The 20,009-nt window shown below is 52.2% G+C and overlaps 2 protein-coding genes and 1 long non-coding RNA gene across 4 annotated transcripts in view; 1 reads left to right on the forward strand and 2 right to left on the reverse strand.

Moving 5' to 3' along the window:
- Positions 1-11,431, forward strand: part of LOC105490808 (adenosine deaminase RNA specific B2 (inactive)) — a 525,558-nt gene extending 514,127 nt beyond the window's left edge. Inside the window, exons 9-11 of one of the 2 annotated variants that reach the window (XM_071070547.1) lie at positions 8,603-8,781; positions 10,296-10,427; positions 10,589-11,431. In XM_071070547.1, the coding sequence (XP_070926648.1) occupies positions 8,603-8,781; positions 10,296-10,427; positions 10,589-10,903 (626 nt within the window). In that variant the 3' untranslated portion in view covers positions 10,904-11,431. Of the gene's footprint in view, positions 1-8,602; positions 8,782-10,295 lie in introns of both variants that reach the window. The other variant, XM_011756712.2, reaches the window with a different exon arrangement.
- LOC139356438 (uncharacterized) lies at positions 9,472-10,369 on the reverse strand. The gene is made up of 3 exons (XR_011608405.1): positions 10,237-10,369; positions 10,082-10,130; positions 9,472-9,685 (listed from the first exon to the last, which is right to left on the reverse strand). It is a non-coding gene; the product is annotated as an uncharacterized lncRNA (long non-coding RNA).
- Positions 11,432-14,620: 3,189 nt separating the features above from the next.
- LOC105490806 (WD repeat domain 37) overlaps positions 14,621-20,009 on the reverse strand; it is a 121,683-nt gene continuing 116,294 nt past the window's right edge. Inside the window, exon 15 of the transcript XR_011608400.1 lies at positions 14,621-14,891. The gene's annotated coding sequence lies outside the window, so the exon portion shown is untranslated. The remainder of the gene's footprint in view (positions 14,892-20,009) is intronic.

The following is a 20,009-nucleotide window of genomic DNA, read 5'->3' on the forward strand; positions in this document are numbered from 1 at the left end:
CACACAGAAAGTACGAAAGAGAGCTAAGAAAGCAGGAGAGTCTGAATGCATGTACTAAGAGTTCCAGAAAAAGAAAGAAAAAGTAATGGAACAGGAGAGATATTTAAAGAGATCGTAACTAAGAATTTTCCAAGACAAACAAAAAGCATCCAAACGCAGATTTGAAAAGCACATTATACTCCAAGAATTTTTTTTTTAATTCTCATCTCAGTGGTTAAATTGCTGAAAAAAATCTTAAAAGCAGTCAGGTAATGAAACACAAATTCACTTCAAAGGAGCTAAATCAGACTGAAAACTGATTCTCAGAAGACAAAAAAACAATGAAATGGCATCTTTAAAATGCCGATAGAAAAACAATCTCAACTTACGATCTGATATCAAGAAAAAGTATCCTTCAAAAACGAAGGTGAGACAGCGTTTGCAGAGAAACACTGACAGAGTGTAACTCCGATGGGCTCACTCCACAGGAAACACTCAATGTGTTATTTGGGCTTAAAAAAAACGATCTCAAATGGGTAATGCGGACTGAAGAGCAATGAAAACCAGCCACACTTTTATCCAGCTTGAAACCTGGCATATTACTACATTTTGAGTACTAGGGCAGAAAAATACACAATTTGGAACAACAAAAGACCCTATTCCCCCAAAGTCCCTTTGTCCCATATCTTTTTAAATAATGGCAAGCTTTACAGAAGCCAAAAGTCATGTCATTATCAGGCTGAAAAATGAAAAATGCAGATTCTTTCCTCTGCCATGGAAATCTCACATTTTCTGAAGCCTCCTGTGAGCCTCTGTGCTTTAAACTGGGGGAACCCGAGCAGTCGTCCATCCTTGCAACTCCTCGGCTGTCTCTTAGGCATAAAGTTCCTGGAGATCAGTGGAGGCACAAACCCTCCTGAGAGGACACTGCCCGGGCCTCGGCATCCCTGGACGTCACAGCCGTCCCAGCAGAACTCGCACCCGGGACATTCACAGACAGTGCAGCCAGCATGGCCCATCCCACGCCCTGCAGAGCCTGCCTTCCACCCTCTCAGCACCTCCGTCTCAAACCTCCACCCTCTCAGCACCTCCGTCTCAAACCAGTCACGTGAGGGAAGGCGAGGAAAAGCCGCCATGGTCTCTGTGTTTTCAACATTCATATTCCCTTCTGGCTTGCAGGAACCCACAGAATTTTTTTTTTTTTTTTTTTTTTTTTGAGACAGAGTCTCGCTCTGTCGCCCAGGCTGGAGTGCAGTGGTGCGATCTCGGCTCACTGCAAGCTCCGCCTCCCGGGTTCACGCCATTCTCCTGCCTCAGCCTCCCGAGTAGCTGGGACTACAGGCGCCGCCACCATGCCAGGCTAATTTTTTTGTATTTTTAGTAGACACGGGGTTTCACCGTGTTAGCCAGGATGGTCTCGATCTCCTGACCTCGTGATCCACCCGCCTCGGCCTCCCAAAGTGCTGGAATTACAGGCGTGAGCCACCGCACAGGGCTGAACCCACAGAATTTTTTAGGACTATCTCACAGCAGAAAGAACCAGCTTTCCATCCTCAGTTAACCTCACCATCTCCAGCCTCCATAGTACATTTTATGTTTCTTACGGAATGCACCGTATCAAAGCAAGACAGCAGCTGTAAAATTACTGGCAATTATAAAGATGTCCCTATCAATGATAATGAATAAAACGGCATTAATACAGCCTTAGAAGTTAGTTACCCCAAATCCGTAAGTTCACATTAAATGTACCATCTCTACTTCCATTAAAGGCATGTGGGTGTGCGTGAGAGACAGAGAGGCCCCACAGCATGCCTGGCCATATAGAAAACTCAGGAGATCCCTGTGATTCCTTTAGCTTTACGAATCTGTGCATGCCCAGATGGCATGCTGTTCCGTTCACTCTGCAAAATTAAATGCAGTGCTACCCAGTGACACAGACTTGCCTCACTGCATGTAAAAATTATACTCCTGAAATGTCTTGTGTAAAATTAATTTTGGGAAAGTGAATTACATTGTAAATACAGTTGGCTCGCTATTTAAAGAAATGCTGTAATGTCTCACTTACAAAATGCCTTTTTTAAAAGGTAAATAAGGATTTTCTTCAAGTCAGGTATCTTTTTATAGCTCCGCGAGCCACAGTAAAACTCACTTTCATCCATGAATTGTGGATTCACCTCCCGAGTCCTAGTGATGGTGACGTAACAGGAGTAGTCGTGGTGATCACGGTGGTAGTTGAAGGGTGCTGGTAGGAGTGGTTAATTAACTTGTCAGAGGCCACACTGCTAGTACGTCACAGAAGTGAGTCCAGCTTTTCTCTGCTGCCAGAGCCCACTGCTAACACGACTGTGTGCATTTAGCGAAAAGGTCACACAGTCCCATCGAGTCAATCTCTGCATACCAGACAGCCTGGCAGAATATTCGTGCCAAAGGCTCCGGGAGACCAGCTTATTCCCATACAGATCTGCTCTGAAATATGACAGCTCCCTTAAAAATGTTATCAAAGATGAATGGCCCATATGCTGCATGGTATATTCACAAATTAATAAATGCCAACACATCCCTGAGTTACATACCAGGTTTAACAAGCGTCTGTGAGCGTGGTTCCGTGACAGACGGCTCAGGGAGAAGCTGCTCAGGTAGCGAGGGCGTTATTCCCAAGGCCGCTCGGGTGCAATTACTAAAGAAAATGTGGGCCCGACCCTGCTCACCACCAGGCTACACAGTGTTTCAGGGACACCACCTTTTTTTCCTCATCGTTCCTTGGGCTTCCTACACAAATTTTCAAATCCAAGGTCCTACCCGACAGAGGCCACCCTCACTCAGCAGGTGCACGTGCTGGGTGCCCCATGCGTCTCCAGGTCACTCTGCACACCCAGCCGGTGGCACAGAACTGCTCTCTGGGCAGCTGCAGGCTCCCCACCATCCCGGACCATGAGCCCCACCGGTCCTCATCACACGCAGAAGGCACAGAGGAAAAGAAACAGGTGCGGAGAGAAGCAGCCCACGAGCTGCCACCTGCAAACCCCCCTGTTCTGCGAAGTGTGGGGCCCAGAGTGTGGGGCTGTCCCTCCTCCGCGAAGAGCGCTGCTCACTCCGTCCTTAGACCAGTCCCGAGGTTCACTCCCAGTGGGCTGGACAATGGCCCCACCGATGCCAAGTTCGAATCCCTGAACCTGTAAATTACCTTTTATCTGAAAAAAGGGGTCTTTACAGAGGTGAGTAAACTAAGGATCGTGAGACGGAAGATGATCTGAATTATCTCAGCGGGTCCTGCCTGCAGCCACCTCTGTCCTTAAAAGAGGGAGGCAGGGGAGAGATGGCACATGCAGAGAAGCCGGTGAAGACGCAGGGAGAGACGGGAGCGAAGCCGCCACAAGCCAGGGAGCCCGGGATTGACCAGAGGCTGGGAGAGTCAAGGAGGGTCTCCCCAGAGCCTCTGGAGGGGGTACAGCCCTGCCTGCACCTTCAGACTTCTGGCCTCCAGGGCTATGAGAGGACAGAATTCTGGTCTTTTAAACCACCACATGTGTAGCAATGTGTTACAGAAATCACCTAAAACAAATACAGCCTACAAAAGTACAACGCTCCGTCCATGTGGAAACCACATTAGAACAGACAGTACTGTTCCTGTGTTGCCATTCACTGAAGGCAGGAGGTGCCCAGCGTTCCATGGGGTTAGTTTGGATTTGTCTGAGCTTCTAGATGCCAGAGGTTCACAGGAATGTTGGTCTCACAGGGCAGCCTGCAGAGTGAGAAGCACGGGAGCCCCGTGCAAGCGTGTACGTGTTTGTCCACAGCACTGAGGTTTCTGCGTGTGATTTCTCGGGAGGACGCGTTTCTCGTCAGAGCTCAGCTGGCCTGATGCTCAGGTTTTCTCAGTTCAGACGGCACAGTCTCCATCCTGCGATCGCCGCAGGTCTGTTCGCACCTTTTACTGCTGGAGATTCCCTGAAGCCAGGAGACATTTAGGGCTGTGAACTGGGGAAAGGAGGTAGTGCCATGTGTTCTGGGTGGACTGGGTCACTAGATATGTGCTGCTGTGGTATCTGGAGGAACAGGGTGGGACAGGCCTGAGCAGGTGCCCCTGCAGCTGCAGATGCCCTCTGTCCTTGGGACTCGAGTTCCATCTTCAATCAGCCGATGCCCACTTCAGGAGGAATGAGCCAGGAGTTAACACATTTTCACATTTCCAGCCATAGGAGTTAAAATTAAACACAAGCCAGGCTTTCGTTTCTAGGCCTGAGCACATGTGTCTTCACCTTGTCTGGTTCTGTCTACAACTACTGCTAGCAATGCAATCAGCCTGAGCTAAAGTTTAGCCCTAACACCCTTCAACCCTCGCGAAACCCACTTCTCCATGGCCAGGAATGTGCTCAGCAGGAACGCCGTGTGCGAGCAACTGCACCGGCTCCCAGAAGACCCTGCGCATCTTCGTGAAGCACCTGGAAATTGGTGGAAAATTACAAAATCAGTGACCCGTGAGTGGGATCATTCACGTATGAGCAGAAGCCCCCTGAGAAACCAACGGGCTCCCCCAGGTCCAAATAAATAAAACAAAGAAAGGAAGAGCCTGGGGTGACCTGATGTCCCAATGCTGGAGTGTCCTCGGGAGACATCCCAGGACGGGGAGTTACCTCCATGAGTGTGATTCGGGCCGCGGGGAAATGGAAAAAGAGTGAAAGCACACGAGGCCACGGCCCTTCCATGTCGGTGAGGAAGAGACGGCCTTCCTGGAGCCTGGACACCTGCTGCGGGAGGGCTGGCCCCGGCGTGGGAAGAGGGCCTGGCTGCTGGCCACACTGGAGAAGGAAACTCCTGGTTCCTCAGAGCAAGCAGGTCGCTCCTGACGGCACTTCCCCTCACCATGAGGGATCTGTCCCACGGAGAGAGTCATTAACGGCAAAACCTAATGGTGAGACTGACATGAGCATCTGTGTGTCTTTGTACATGAGACTCAGGGATCTGGGCCACGGTTCCCACTCCGTGGGCGTGATCAGCTGCAGATGTTAGTTACAGCGAAGTCAGAAACGACTGTCGGTGTGAATATTCAGGAAAACATCCCAACACTATCTCTCCATGGAAGGTTTATTTAAAAAAAAAAAAAAAAAGACAAGAAGGTGGAAGAAAAAAGGACTGCTATTCTTCTAGGCTGCCTTGGGAAGTTTTTCTCTTGCCGGCAGAACACAGAGGGGAGCGGACCCTTCCCTAGAAGCTCAAAGCGTAAGCACACTGCCCTGTCCCCTGCGGAGGACAAATAAAGGGAACAGAATGTGTTTGCCGTGAAAGGAACTCTGACCTTTGCTTGTTGGTCGGTTCCTCCATTCCCTGGACACAATTAGGTGATTGTAACTAAGTTGGAAACGTTCCCTGTGATCTAACTAGAAACATTTTTGATCTGTGTGACTTGGAGAGCACGAAACAAACTGCAGCTGGCCTTCAAATCCTCCTTCCGATGAAGAAAACAGCATTCCTAGCCTGGGTGCTCCAAAATGTGCTCCCATTTGCCTGATTTGATCTTCACATCACCTCGTGAAGCAGAGAAGTCACCTGTCACAGAGTGGTAAGTGGAGGATGACCTTGGGCCACGGGACTCACACCGCCTAGAACTCCAGCCACCTGGTTCCTGGCCAGTGGGAGAGGCCCCTGGGGTGCATTTTCCACCTCTGGGGTCAGGGACAGGCTTGGATATTGAAGATTGCTCCTGGGTTTACGGCACTTTCTATGTTAAATAGTAGTCTGTGGGGGGCTGTTGTAGTTAGAACGGATGATTTGCAGTGTGATTTTCGTCGTCACAGGTGAGCTGAGATGTTATTTACAGCAGGTGCCGTCCTCCCTGTGCACACTCGGACACATGGGACCACACCCTGGCAAGGAGAAGCCCCCGTGCAAGGTTGGACCCTGTGGCCCACCCGCCAGCTCCTTCCTTCCTCCCACCGCGTGTGGAGCAGTGCACATGCTGGGTTCACACCCACGTCCTCACAGTTGCCTTCCCAGAAGTGTTCGGGCCTCATCATGGCTGGCAGACGGGAGTGTTGGGAGGAAGCCCCATCAGACGGCAGCCAGCCAAGGGCCAGCAACAATTTGCCCACGCTGTCCTCCACAAAGAGAAGGGAGATGGGCCCAGACCAGAGCCAGGGTGTCCTGACAAGGAACCAGGAGGTCGTGTGCAGACCTCAGGCTCCCAAGGCTTTCCTCTGAGTTCAGACTTTGCAGCTCAGCGCCAGTGGTTGATCCTGACAGTCATGGAGACCAGAGGGATGGGAGCAGGAGAAGGAGGGGAGACCACCTGGTGATGCGAGCGGGAGGGGGAGGGGAGGCCGCCTGATGACGGGAGCGGGAAGGGGAGGGGAGGCCACCCAGCGCACACAGATCAGGGCAGTGACTGCCTCTCCCAGTTCCTGGTCATCCCTGACCTTGGCAGCTGCCTCCTCCTGCCCAGGCGGCCCCTGCCCAGTAGGACGGCCACAGCGGCCAACAGGCCAGATTGTCCCTCCTGGCTCTCAGTGGCAGCTGTCACCATGGATCACTTGAAGGAAAAAGGAAGAGCTGACGTGAACGGGATTCACTTGGTGTCCCACACTGCCCATCCAAGGCCGGCAGAAGCTCACCAGGTCACTTTCGAGGTGGGTGGGGTGGGACGTCTGCTCGGTCTGTCCACAGAGCTCAGGTTTGTGGATGAAGCTGAGAGCAGCAGAGGATCTGGGGTCTGTGGCTGTGCAGCTCAGTAGTGAGTGGGTCTTCCCCTGAATTTAAATGAAGCCAGGTTCCAGGAAGGTGTCGTGAGCTGTGCTGCCACATGACATGGGGACAGCTTCCTCCCGGGAGTCTGCTACGGCTGGAACCCACTCGCACCATGCTCAGCCCACCAGGTCTTTGCTCTCAGACGAATCCTGACACCTGGGCCTCTCTACCGGGGGACCTGAGGAGGCACTTGGGTGGCCTGGATGCAATACCCTGGCCAAGACGCCAAGTTCTTCTCTGCAGGCACTGCTGTCTTGCGTGATACATGATGGGCCCCCGAGAGCTCAGGGGCCCCGCTCCCCTCCGAGCACCGCAGGACCACAGGCCAGGAAGGCAGGCAGGGCTGGAGAGGCAGAGCTGACCTGCGAGGAGACATGAATGAGAAGGAGATGCCCAGGCAGCTGGGCTTGGGGAACGCATCGGATAGGAGGTCCTGCAGGTGCCACGGGAGGTGGGAGATTCAGGAGGAATTAATGGAGCAAGGGATCCTGGGTTATAAACCAAGACTCTCAACGCCACTGCTGTGAGCAGGAGCCTGGACTCCCTGCCGACTCACTTTTGTGTGAACCACGCGTCTTCCTGTGAGACTGAGCAGAGACAGGGCCAAACAGCACATACCTCCCCGCACTGCCCGTGGATGTCTGAGGGCCACGTCTACCATGCCGGGGCCATGAGGAAGCCCTGGGTGTGGGAAGCATCGGACTATGTCTCTGGGGCGCTGCCTCTGGCCTCCCGCAGCCTGTATTCCTCTGATGCCTTCCCCACTCCGAGGGTCACATTGCCAAATGCAGCCTTCAGAAGGGACTGAAAGAGACAATGAACTGGGGAGGGGGGGGCTCAGCTGCACCTGAATCTCATGTGATGGAATCCTCAGGCCGTCACAGGGCAGGGTCTCGGTAGGTGCCCCCTGGGGTTTCCAGACATCTCGTGGCAGCATCTCCAGAAGCCCTAATCAGCACAGGAGCACCTCAAGGAGTTAGGGCTGGGGCCACAGTTGGAAGCCAGAAAGTGCCCCACCCCCAGCTGCAAAGCAGCTGCCACCCCAGAGTGGAGACCTCCTCAACACCCCTCTGCAGGGTGAGCCCGGCTGCAAGGACTGTGTGGTCCAGGTTAAAATCCAAGCACACAAGGGGCAACACATTTGAAACCAGGACTTCCCTGAAGACGCCGGCTCTCTCTGGACAGGACCAGCATTGTAGGCGTGCAGCCCTGCAGCTCACACAGGCACCCGAGCTCAGACAAACCCGCGCTTGGTTTAATGCTCCACTGTCCTCTAGAAATTCTTCGCAACTTTCTAACAAAAGGCCCCATATTTCCACTTTGCACTGAGTCTCAAACACTCTGTAGCCAGTGCTGTTTCGGGATCACATTGCAGATCAACTGATCCTACACTCGTTTCTGTCTTGTTTTTATTGTTGTTTTGTTTTGTTTTTCTCATCAGCTAAACTGTAAGCCCGAGGGTGCCAGGGAGCTGCCTGCTGCTTAGGAGCCCCAGTGTTTAGCCTCCAGCAGAGCTGGGCCTACAGAGGTGCCCATAAACACGCTCTCAGATCACTTCCACGTGGCTCTGCTCATTCATTCACTCCACAAATATTTATAGAAAGGGAGGGAGTCTGGAGGAGCTTTATTATCGCCAGACTATTAAAATCTTTTCGATTAGAAGGTTGACGCAGGCGCAGCAATGCCGTGGACCTGAGGCGGCCACCACGGTCCTGCCCGATTTGCAGCCTCCGGCAGTCCTGAGGATGAAAAGGGAGGACGCTGTGCGTGGGAATATCTCCTCCCGCTCGCACACAGGCTCCGTTTCCCCGCAGCTGCCCTGGGGGGAGCCCCGTGTGGGGCCAGGAATGTTAACGCCGCCTTTGCCCATCTCCCCTGACAGGCGTGAGTGACGCCGAGGCGCGCCAGCCGGGGAAGTCGCCCCCCTTCAGCGTGAACTGGGTCGTGGGCAGCGTGGACCTGGAGATTATCAACACCACCACGGGGCGGAGGAGCTGCGGGGGCCCCTCCCGGCTCTGCAAGCACGTGCTGTCTGCGCGGTGGGCGCGGCTGTACGGCAGGGTAGGTCGCACCCATCCTTGGAGGGAAACGGGGCCCAGCCAGACCCTGGCTCCAGCCCTGAGCAAGCCCCCGGGAGAGGCCACCACTTGGTCTGCAGGGAGCGAGAGGCAGGACACAAAACCCAGCGCCCCTCAAGTGTCCTCTTCCCACTGCCCAGGCCAGCAGCGTTTCCCCCGTAGGCTAGAGACCCCGCTGCCCCAGGCACCGCCCCCAGACCAGCCTGGAGCTGCGGAAGCAGGAAACGAGCTCATTGCTGAACCCCTGACGTCACCGGGCACGGCACCGCCTGCTTCGCTCCGGGTGTCACAGGAGCAGCTCCTGGGGACTTTTGAAGTCCACACTCTTCCCGGTTTAGATATCAGGAAACTGACACTCAGAAAAAATGTGTAATTTCCCCAAAATTTCACAGGAAATGAATCTCAGGATTAGAATTTCTCCCCAGCCCCAAAGCCCAAGCATTTCCACGACATCAGCGATTAGGAGCAAGCTTTCTCCTTCACAGGCAAGGATAACGGCAACAGTTCTGGATTTTAAATCAAAATCCACATTGGTATGCGTTTGCAGCATAGACTGTGACCAAAAACAACCAATAACAGAAAAACCAGCCAACACATAAAAAATGCCTCGCTCATTTTTCCGTACTTTTTAATCCAAGCAATGACTCCAAGCCGGAATAATAGTGTTGTCGATTTGTCAACTGGTAGAGCAGGGTAGGCATACTGACACCTAAATTAAACGTTTTCGCCAGCTTAGAGGACACTCAGAATTGCACATATTAGTTCTGAGCTTGGCCAAGGCGCCCAGTATCCTGCAGCTCTCAGTCTCTGTCCTGTCCGCTCAGTGGCACTGCCCGGGTCTCCCTTCTCCTGGAGACTGGGAAGGTCAGGGAAGCATCTATGCCGTCCTGCTGAACAAAAGGGCGCGCTCCTCTTGCACGTGCTGGAGGTGACCCCCCCCATAAGTGCCTCCCTGGAAGACCCGCTGTGGGATTCAGAGCTCCCCCACAGCCCCGTCCTCCTCCCTCCTGGCCTCCCTGCCCTGTGGTGGGGGGATCAGAGCTGCATTTGATCCCTGTCTTGTATTGCTGCTAAGCTTTGCCTGGCACACCTCAGAAAGCTAACAGAGGAATCGCCCCAGCTCCATCATCCTCCTGCTCGGCCAACAGCATGACTCTCACCGGCCTGCTCCCTGCCCACTGTGATGCTGTTTGAGCTCCCACCGTCCCCCTCCGTCCCCCACCCCACCTGGAGCCCCTGCACAGTGTTCATATTTTTAATAGCAGTCAAGTTTACCCACTCACTGATCGTTCAGACGTCGAATGAAGCGGGTTTCCTCGATGACTGGGTTTCCTGTGGAATAGCGGGAGGACCTGGTCACGGTTGCTCTCTGTAACAGTGGGAGAAAGAAAGGCAAAAGGCCAAGGCCGGGAGCTGATGCCTGGCGTGTAAAACTCACCTGGCGGAAGCTCCTTTTCTGCTGGTGTCTGATTGGCTCTTTCTCCTTCTTGTCTGCAGCTGAGCACACGGACACCCAGCCCCGGAGACACACCCTCCATGTACTGTGAGGCCAAGCTGGGGGCGCACACCTACCAGTCTGTGAAACAGCAGCTGTTCAAGGCCTTTCAGAAGGCTGGCCTGGGCACCTGGGTGAGGAAACCGCCAGAGCAGCAGCAGTTTCTACTGACTCTCTAGGCTGCGGGCTCCTGGCTGCTGGAGCTGAGCGGGACGTTGGAGGGACTGGGCCGTGTCTGGGGGGCGACGCAGCGGGTTGGCCGGTTCCCTGCATTCGTTTTCCTTTGGTGTTCCAGAAACACGCGCGTGTGCAATGTTTGGACAAGCAACCAGACTGGAATTCAGAACATGCCTCTTCCCAGATCGCTGGCCCCAGAACCATGTCCCCCACACCCAGGGGCACACGTGCTGTTGAGCTAGCACCAACTCTTCCTGTGGCGTCCGAGGGAAGGGCTCCATTCAGGCAAGGGGGCTTAGCTGCGGCCTTGGAAGGCGGCACCGACGCATCGCCAGGCAGGAGTGAGCCTCAGGCCCTGTCCCTGCACCCCACCCCTGCGTGCGCCTCTCGGCGACGTTGGGGTCTAACAAGCACAGCTTTAGGGGGCACATGAAGATAAGCCACAAGCGAAGAGAAAAGCCATGCCCACCCCAGCCCCAGAGAAACCAATAAGAATCCTCTATTATTTTCATTATTCATTTCGGTTTTTATACTCCACCTCCTTTCAAAAAATATTTAAGATGCACGACATTACCGAACACCTAAAATAGAACCAGAGAAACAAAAGCCATTCCCGCAAAGTGAAGGAAGAGGTCCCAAAGCCCCCGTGAGGCAGAGTTAAGACCTGTGATGTGGGGAGCCTGGAAACACCTGGCCCACTCGCGCTGCAGAGGTGGGGAGCCTGGAAACACCCAGCCCACGCACGCTGCAAAGCCACCCACGCCTGTTCAGTCCATCACCATGTTTGGTTTATTGTGGCCGATACTGAGAGCCACTGAGGTCTGTGTTGTGTAAGGGTTAGCTACCACCCTATAACCTCCCTACCAGGTAATAAGGAGATGAAGTCTTTAATCAAAGTCTGACTTTTTAACTAAATTTTCATTAGAAAGCAAGCATAAAATAAAATTCAAAACAACCTTTACCTTCAGCTTGAGAGGCTACCAGCTCTCCGCTCTTTCAGATTCTCCAATCAACAGCTTGCAGGACAAGACCCCAAAAAAGTTCAGCTGTCAAAAAATGTAAGAGGCAGGATTCTGTGACCCTCAGAGAAGGCTTCCAACATGAGAGACCTTCAGCTCACAGTGGAGATGGGACACAGGGGCTTTAGCCCACAGCGTCATCCCTGAGAACCAAGGCGCTGTATTCATACAGGGGTCAGGCTCTTTTCCAAGTATCTTTACGTAATCCATGTGCCTCGAGTTGCTGTCCATCTCATCACCGATAACTTATTTCTAACATTTATCATGCTAGGTAGCCAGTCTCTCATTTCTCCAATTTAAAAAAATCCATCTCTGAAATTCATGACGGTGATGGCAGATGGCAAAGCATGGTGGTGTCCACCTCCGGATGCTGGTGTCCACCTCCGGATGCTGGTGTCCACCTCTGGATGCTGGTGTCCACCTCTGGAGTGTGGGCTTCCTGGAAATAATCCCAGCTGACCACCCCAGAAAGTGCAAGAATAACATCGTGCTGTACATAGTCGAGTGCTATAAATTACAGTTATCATAATGAGAAGGCAGAAATGAAACTGAGTTGTAGCTATTTGTTACAAGATAATAAGAAGTAGGGATATTAGTATGGAAATAGAAACTTTTCCTGGGATTTAAAATAAGGCCAAATTTATCAGTCGAGTTTTTTAGAAAAGAAAACAGGCACTGGAGTAGGCAACTTCAAGATAAAGTTTCAAAAGATATGAGAACATTTTTTCAAATAAAGGACTCATACTAATATTTTATAAAAATCGCAAAAATAAATGAAATCTTAATTCAGTGCAAAAGCTAAGCTCAAACAACCAGTTTCTATTAAGTTCTGGTAACTTGACATCACTAAGATGAAGCTTAGAGAACTGAGTCAAGAGGCAATGGGAGACTCAGACGTTCGCAGCCGTCAGAAGCGAGCACTCCCCTGAACGTGTGGGAGCACGGCCAGCTCCTGGCTAAAGTCTCTGACCCAGGCCTCAAATCACCTTCATCTGAGATGTTGGCTAGAGAAGCGTATGATGCTTTCCCCCAATGGGCTCCAAATCACACTGTTTCTGCAGGGTCTGATTCACGGGACTCGGAAAGCGCTCAGCCACCCAGTGACCAGCACCATGAAGCCGCACCTGTGGGGTTGGGATTCGTGTTGTCTCAGGCACTGACCTTCCAGAAACAACTCAGACTTTACTGAAATATCGACATCTACATTGGAGAAAGCCACACATTAATTCCACGCTACCCACTAGTACAAGTGTGTGGATTCGTTTATTAAGTCCACAGGAGACTCCATGGAAGGAGAGATTAAAGCTCTTCAGAGAAGGTTGATAGCAAGAGAAGAGTTTCCAAAGCAGCCAGAAGTGAGTTTGAGGTACTGGAGCTTTTCCATGGAGGGATCTGTCAGAGGAGATGTGGGCTGCAGTGGGGACCCCTTGTAAGGAGAGGAGGGTCCCAGGCCCTGGGTAGTGAAAGGAGAAGGAAGTCGAGGCAGTCAGGGGTGACCCCACATGCGGGAAGCATGCCACACCAGATCACGCCACACACAGGTTGCTCCCAACTGGCAGGGCCTGAGGATTCCACAGCCCCAGGAGTGCCTAGAAGACCCCGGTCCCAGGATTCCCACAGCCGCAGCTATGCTTGGAGGGGCCAGGTCCCAGGATTCCCACAGCCCCAAGAGTTTCTGGAAAAGCTGGGTCCCAGGATTCCTACAGCCCCAGGTGTGCCTGGAAGACCCAGGTCCCAGAATTCCTACAGCCCCAGATGGGCCTGGAGGGGCTGTGCCACCTCTGCAGAGATAGAAAGGCTGGTGTTGATGCCTGAGGATTTTGCCCTTGGGTCCAGGTCAGAACATCCCAGCACCACTCTTAGGCCAGGTCTGCCCTGCAGTTTTGACCGCTGAATTGGTCTTAAGAGTGGCCACGCACCCCCCTCCAAGTGAGGGGGCAAGACACAAGTAGGGGACGGGTCACTTTCTGTCACCCTGAAAATACACTGGGCACAACACAATGGGGGCTGATGAAGTCAGGCCAGCCCCTCCGAGTCCACTTCAAAATCACGGCCCGGCTCCCCCACACTTCCCACCACCTGACACCACTGAGCCCCTTGCTTCAGATTTTCTGTGGTCTATATTCATGCCTGCTTAGGCCCCCTACAAAAGTCCCCATAAAACCAACGCCACCTTTATCTGCCTCCAAAACACATACTGCTTTCCCATCGGGAAGATCAGCAATGTGGTTTCCTGCCTGGTTCTTAGTCAAAAAGTCAGTATGTGGTGGTTTCCGGAATTTTGCAGGACTGAGCGGCAGGGAACAGCTGCGCACCAGCAGACTCTGCCGTCCACCTCCAGTCTCGTTTTCGCAGCCGTGTGTGATGTCAAGGGATGGATGGAGTTAGGGTTTCCATTGGTTTTGTTTTTGCCGAGGAAAGGATGTGCGGGTCGATAGCTATTGTTTCCTTTCCATTCCTGCGATTCTCTTTACATCTGTATATATCTATCACACCATGCTGACTTTGTGATGAGTCCTGTTCCTCAGAAATGTCAAGCTGGGTTCCTTGTCAAAGAAACACACAGCTCCTATTTCTCCACTTTTCAAAGAAACACACAGCTCATATTTCTCCACCTCATTTTGTTTTCACAGGTAGCTTTTCTTATCAACAAAGTCACATGCTTTTTTTTGATATAGTGTTTACCACATCTGGAGAGCCATAAACAGTAAATACAGAGGATATCAATGCCCAGAATAGTTAGAGTATTTTGATGAAATCCTATTTTTAGATGATAAATTTCAAGATGTGTCTATAGTATATTGTTTGAAACAAAGACATTTGAGACGTACATAAAGTAGACATTTTTAATTTAGGGAAACTTATATGCCCTTTTATAAGAAGCCATTCTAATAAAATAATCTGACTACTTGGCCCAAAATACAGTAAGTATCAATTTCTAACGGAGACCAAAGGGAAGCTGAGAGCCTTTCTTTTTATGTACTGCTGTTGGATCGCTGAGGCCGCCTCTTGTAACGCCCGACAGAACCCGGCGAGGCTCTGTGGGCTTCCCGCGGCCCTCAGGGAGGCTGCAGAGGCCCCTCGTCCACATCAGGAGGCCGCCGTCCCACACCCCCCCAAAGCCTGTCCTCGCCTGCGGTTTTTGCAGAGCTCGCGGTTGGAGGTGGAAATTTAGAAGCTCTGTGTTGCAGGCGAGGCCGTAGCACCCCCAGGCAGCTCTTAGCAGGGACAGACCAATCCCGTCTCGCTGGTATTTTAGGGTCTTTTGGTATTTTGCCACCGTGTGGGGCCAGGCAGGCGGCTGCAGGACACGGCACGGGCCTCACCACTGCATGAGCAGGGCTGTTTCTGGCAACGCTGGGCTGCTGGTGGCTCCTGTCAAACTTCTCCCAAATTTTGAATCTGAGAAAGTGAAGGAAGGATGGTGGGGAAGTGAGGAGGCAGGAGCAGAGGCCACAGGGGACCAAAGATGTGGTGAAGACAGAGGGAGCTTCCTTCTCAGGCCGTTTCAGGGAAGCCTGAGAGGCGGCTGGCACCACCTTCCACTCACTCTCCCCTCAGCCACTTCACTTCCCTTCTTGCCCCTTTCTCTTCTCCCTGCCTCTTCCCTTTCTTGCTGTCTTGTTAGTCCCTGTCCCAAAGCTCCTGGCTCCTTTGTTCTGCTGCCATGGCCCCCACCCAGGAGGAGGTCGTCTTAGGCACCATCCCCACCAAGGGATCCACGCAGCAGGTTCATGCTGGGGCTGGGGGAGCCTCGCTGGGTTCCTATGTGGCAGGTTCATGCTGGGGCTGGGGGAGCCCCGTTGGGTTCCTATGTGGCAGGTTCATGCTGGGGCTGGGGGAGCCTCGCTGGGTTCCTAGGCAGCAGGTTCATGCTCAAGGCTAGGGAAGCCCTGCTGGGTTCCTGACGCCTTGTGCACAGGGAGTCACTGTAGTCATTTTTGGACTCTCCTAAATGTGTCCACGTGATCTGACCTCCCACCAGAAGGAACACTAGTGGCCACATCTCTAGACATCTGTTTACTTTTTTGAGACCGGCTTATGAGACTGGCTAATTTTGTATTTTTGGTAGAGATGGGGTCTCGCCATGTTGCCCAGGCTGGTCTCAAACTCCTGGCCTCAAGCGATCTGCCCACCTTGGCCTCCCAGAGTGCTGGGATTACAGGCATGAGCCACCGTGCCGACCTCTAGAGATGCGCACGAAACAATATCGCCCCTGCGGGAACCATAGGCAGATCGAACCCTGGTGAGAGGAACACTTTATTTCCCAACTCATCATCCTAAAGCCGAGGCTGGAGGGATGAGCAACCCCTAAACACCAAGGCAAGATCACCTGGGTCCCAGGGCCTCTTTTCACACAGGCCCGAGATTTCTATCTCTCTGCAGTTTATGCATCAGTTAAAAAAATCTCTCCCAGCGCACCCCGTTAGTTTTCAGCATTTTGTAAGCAAAATGAACTTAATACATAGTAATTCTAATTGAAGGTATGTACATAATAAAAGCATGATTGAATGGCAATATTGTATCAATGGATGTACATTTGTAATATTTGTAAAAAAAAATCCAAAACCTTAAAATATGAATTTACATATGTTAATTTGCCTTTAAGTTCTGTAAATTGCACTTCAGTGATATCTGATAAGTGAATGTTTCTGTTAAGTGAATAAAAATATTAAGTAAAATTGTTCTTTCCTGGGTTGTTGGGCGTTTTTCATCAAGCAAAGTTCTGGGGGTCTCAAGACTATATAACGTGTCCACCCACCCCAAAGAAGGGACACAATTGGCTCTAAAACCTTTTCCTGGCTGGGCATGGCGGCTCATGCCTGGAGTCCCAGCACTTTGGGAGGTAGAGGCAGGCAGATCACGAGGTCAGGAGATCGAGACCAGCCTGACCAACATGGTGAAACCAATCTATCCTAAAATACAAAAAATTAGCCTGGCGCGGTGGCATGCACCTGTAATCCCAGCTACTCGAGGCTGAGGCAGGGGAATCGTTTGAACCCAGGAGGCGGAGGTTGCAGTGAGCCGAGATCCGGCCTCTGCACTCCAGCCTGGTGACAGAGTGAGACTCCATCTCAAAACAAACAAACAAAACCTTTTCCTTTTTACAACAGTTACATCAATTAGTGGCCTCTGCCTGAGCAGCAGTTACTAGCCCGACATTAGCCTTACAGATTTACTGTAAATGAACTTGTTCTAATAGCACAGGGCCGGAAGTGAAAAGAGCTGCCTTCAAGCCTTAAGCCCGCTTCTCATTAACTGCATAAAATGAACTAATCACTGCCTGCATGACTTTGCGCCTTGGTTTTCTCACCAGTGTGTGAACGCAGCCTTAGCCTCCTACTTCCCAGGGCTGCCAATGGAGGCTTGAGGGGTTGAAGGGTTATGAAATCTGAGATGTTCTGAGTCCTCTCCCAGATTTGCCATAACACACGGAGCATGGGTGTGGCTGGTAATTTCCTGTAGAATACTAAGCCAGGTGGGAACTGCGGTGGAAGGGATTCCTAAACATCTCAGGGGTTCGCACCGCAGCTCCACGTCAGTGTGTGTGGACTGAGCGCCCCAGAATCCAGTAGAGTGTTTTCTCCGTGACACATTTTGCTGCTTTCCAGGGACTTAACTGTGGGCACGGCAGGCCCAGAAAGGGACATCCCTGTGCTGGCTGAAGAGACTTTAATTTCTCACTGTCACCCAGAAAATAGACTAAAATTACAGCCATGCTGAGCACAGGGCTCCAACGCTGCAGCCGGAGGGGCTGGGATAAGATGTCTTGTTTGGAGGTATTGCTCTCACCCACCCCGTCTCCAGTCCCACCCTACCGCCCTTCAGGCCAGGCCGTGGGCCTGCATTTGGAGGTGTTGCTCTCGTCCACCTCGCGTCTCCAGCCCCACCCTACCGCCCTCAGGCCAAGCTGTGGGTGCCTGCATTTTTTTTTTTTTTTGTCTGTGTGCTTCACGTTAACCACAGTGATTCTCCACTCAAGGGAGGATGTGGGGGGCCTCAGGTGGAGGCAGAGGTGGAGGTGGGGGCGGCTCTGAAAACACCCCAGGAGATTCTGATGCCTCCCCCTCATCCGCAGGTGTGGGCTGTTCCTCCGGGTGGGATGTCAGCCCCCTAAAGAGCATCTCATTTCTTGGGCCTTATGATAAATTACCCCATAGATGGTAAACCAAGGGGTCAGGGTTATGGGCAGAGAATGAAAAAGAACTGCAGGTGTAAAGAGGGTTCAAGACGAACCTCAAAGGTGTCAGAGTTGCAAGGTGGGTCAGTGGTCCCTGGCCAGAGCCACTGAGCATGGAGAATCAGAATGTCAGGAGGGATGGTTTCATGGCCCAGGGACAGAAAGGTCTCCAGCCTCATCTCTTCGTGGGCCCCAGAAGTGGCTCCTGGGGTTGGTCCTCGCTGTCACTCACAGAGGAGCCCCTCCTGCCTGAAAAGGCCCTCATTCTTGGCAATGGGGGGTCTGCTTCTTGGTAACCCCTCCAAACATAACGGCTCCACACATCTGCCCAGTCTTTCCTCAAGCCTGCCCTCACCCCAGACAGTCAAGTCTCCTATGTTATTTTTCTCTCTTGTTGAGAATATTTTTAAAGCATGAAACCTGAAGTTGATGACAGATCATCTTAGTAAGGGGTTTCAGCTAAGTGCATGTTCCCACAGAAAGTAACCGCCATCCACTCTGATTCTCAAAATCTGATAGGTGTGCACGGGGTTAAAGGACAAAGTGGCCACAGCAGTGGTCCTTATGCTCTGTGACTGACACACCTTCATCCACTTTGAATCTATTAAATCCGGTTCCGTTAGTTGAGTTAAACTCGATGACAGAAATGCACTCTCCCTGGAGGGTTTCAGGAAGCCACTGCCCTTAGAGGGCCAGCTTTCCCAAAAGAAAGCATTTAATCAACAGAGACAAAGCTGGGAGGAGACCAAGGACAATCAACAGCACAAACACAGAGGACCCCAGAGCAGCCTCCATCCGCTGGCCTGTGAGGGTTACACATTGCTTGACGAAACCCAAAACCGAGGTCGCTGAGAACCTCCACATGGAAAGGTGTTCCCACTGCTCAGAGGTCAGGACCACAGGAGAATGTGCCTCATGCTCCAAAGGAAACGACCTCATGAATCTTCATGGATGGAACATTTGGGCTTGGTATGGAGTGATGGGAAGGGGATGCCGTGTGGAATCAGGGGGCTGGAGAACAGAGTGGTAGGGAGAGGACCACAAGCACACAGCTCTGCCCTGAGGATGTGGTCCCTCCATAGACCACGTGCACACAGCTCTGTCCTGAGGACGTGGCCCCTCCATAGACCACATACACCCATCTCTGTCCTGAGGATGTGGCCCCTCCATAGACCACGTGCACACAGCTCTGTCCTGAGGATGTGGCCCCTCCATAGACCACGTGCACACAGCTCTGTCCTGAGGACGTGGCCCCTCCATAGACCACATACACCCATCTCTGTCCTGAGGATGTGGCCCCTCCATAGACCACGAGCCCATAGCTCTACCCTGAGCACGTGGCCCCTCCATAGACCACGAGCCCATAGCTCTGAGGTATGAGATGGTTGTGTGAGAAGTCAAGCACAGGGAAAGTGACTGTCCACATTCTCATCCACTGCCTCTGAGCATTGCAGGCCCCAGCACTCCTCTCTGGACAGTGAAGGAGACAGCCTCGTGGTCAACTCAGTAGGAGCTTTTTATCCTTTCAGTATTTAGTCAATATCAAAAAATATCAGGGCCTGGGGTGGTGGCTCTCACCTGCAATCCCAACACTTTGGGTGGCCAAGGTGGGAGGATCACTTGAGGCCAGGAGTTTGAGGCCAGCCTGGGCAACATAGCAAGATCCCATCTCCACAAAACAAAAATACAAAAATTAACCAGGTGTGGTGGTAGCATGCCTGTGGTCTCAGCTACTCAGGAGGCTCTGATGGAGGAGGAATTAAACAGGGCATGAGGACACGTTGGCATCTAAGAGTCGCAGGATCTGGTGCAATACAACTGCTCCCAGTTGACCTGCCCCTCGTGCCCATGGGCTCAGGGCCTGGGACTCAGGGCCCCACATCACCCTGGGACTGCCCAGCCCTCCCGATCCCTCCAGCATTGCACACAAACCTCCTGGCTTCCCTCGACAGCTAACTCCACACCAGATCATTTTTTCAAAAGAATGTAAAGTAGATTCAGAAATTCACTGCCAGGCCTGGCCAAGCATGACCTACGGTCTCATAGGTGTGGGGGCAGGTGGGAGAGGGAGGCACAGACACGCCCAAGGCTGAAGCTGATCACCAGAGGGCCCGGGAGCTGCTTTTTCTCACTCAACCAGCACGAGCCTTTCACGAAGACAAATACGGGTACTTTATGTAGCTTGAAAGGAGTTTAGTTGAACATCTATAATCGCTCATGCAGTTCCACGAAGCCAAATACGGGTATTTTATGTAGCTTGAAAGGAGTTTAGCTGAACATCTGTTAAGCACCTACTGCCTATGAGGCACTGTGCCAGCGGCTGATGGAATGAGAGGACA

Source organism: Macaca nemestrina, chromosome 9 (assembly GCF_043159975.1).
Source record: "Macaca nemestrina isolate mMacNem1 chromosome 9, mMacNem.hap1, whole genome shotgun sequence".
NCBI lineage: Eukaryota > Metazoa > Chordata > Mammalia > Primates > Cercopithecidae > Macaca > Macaca nemestrina.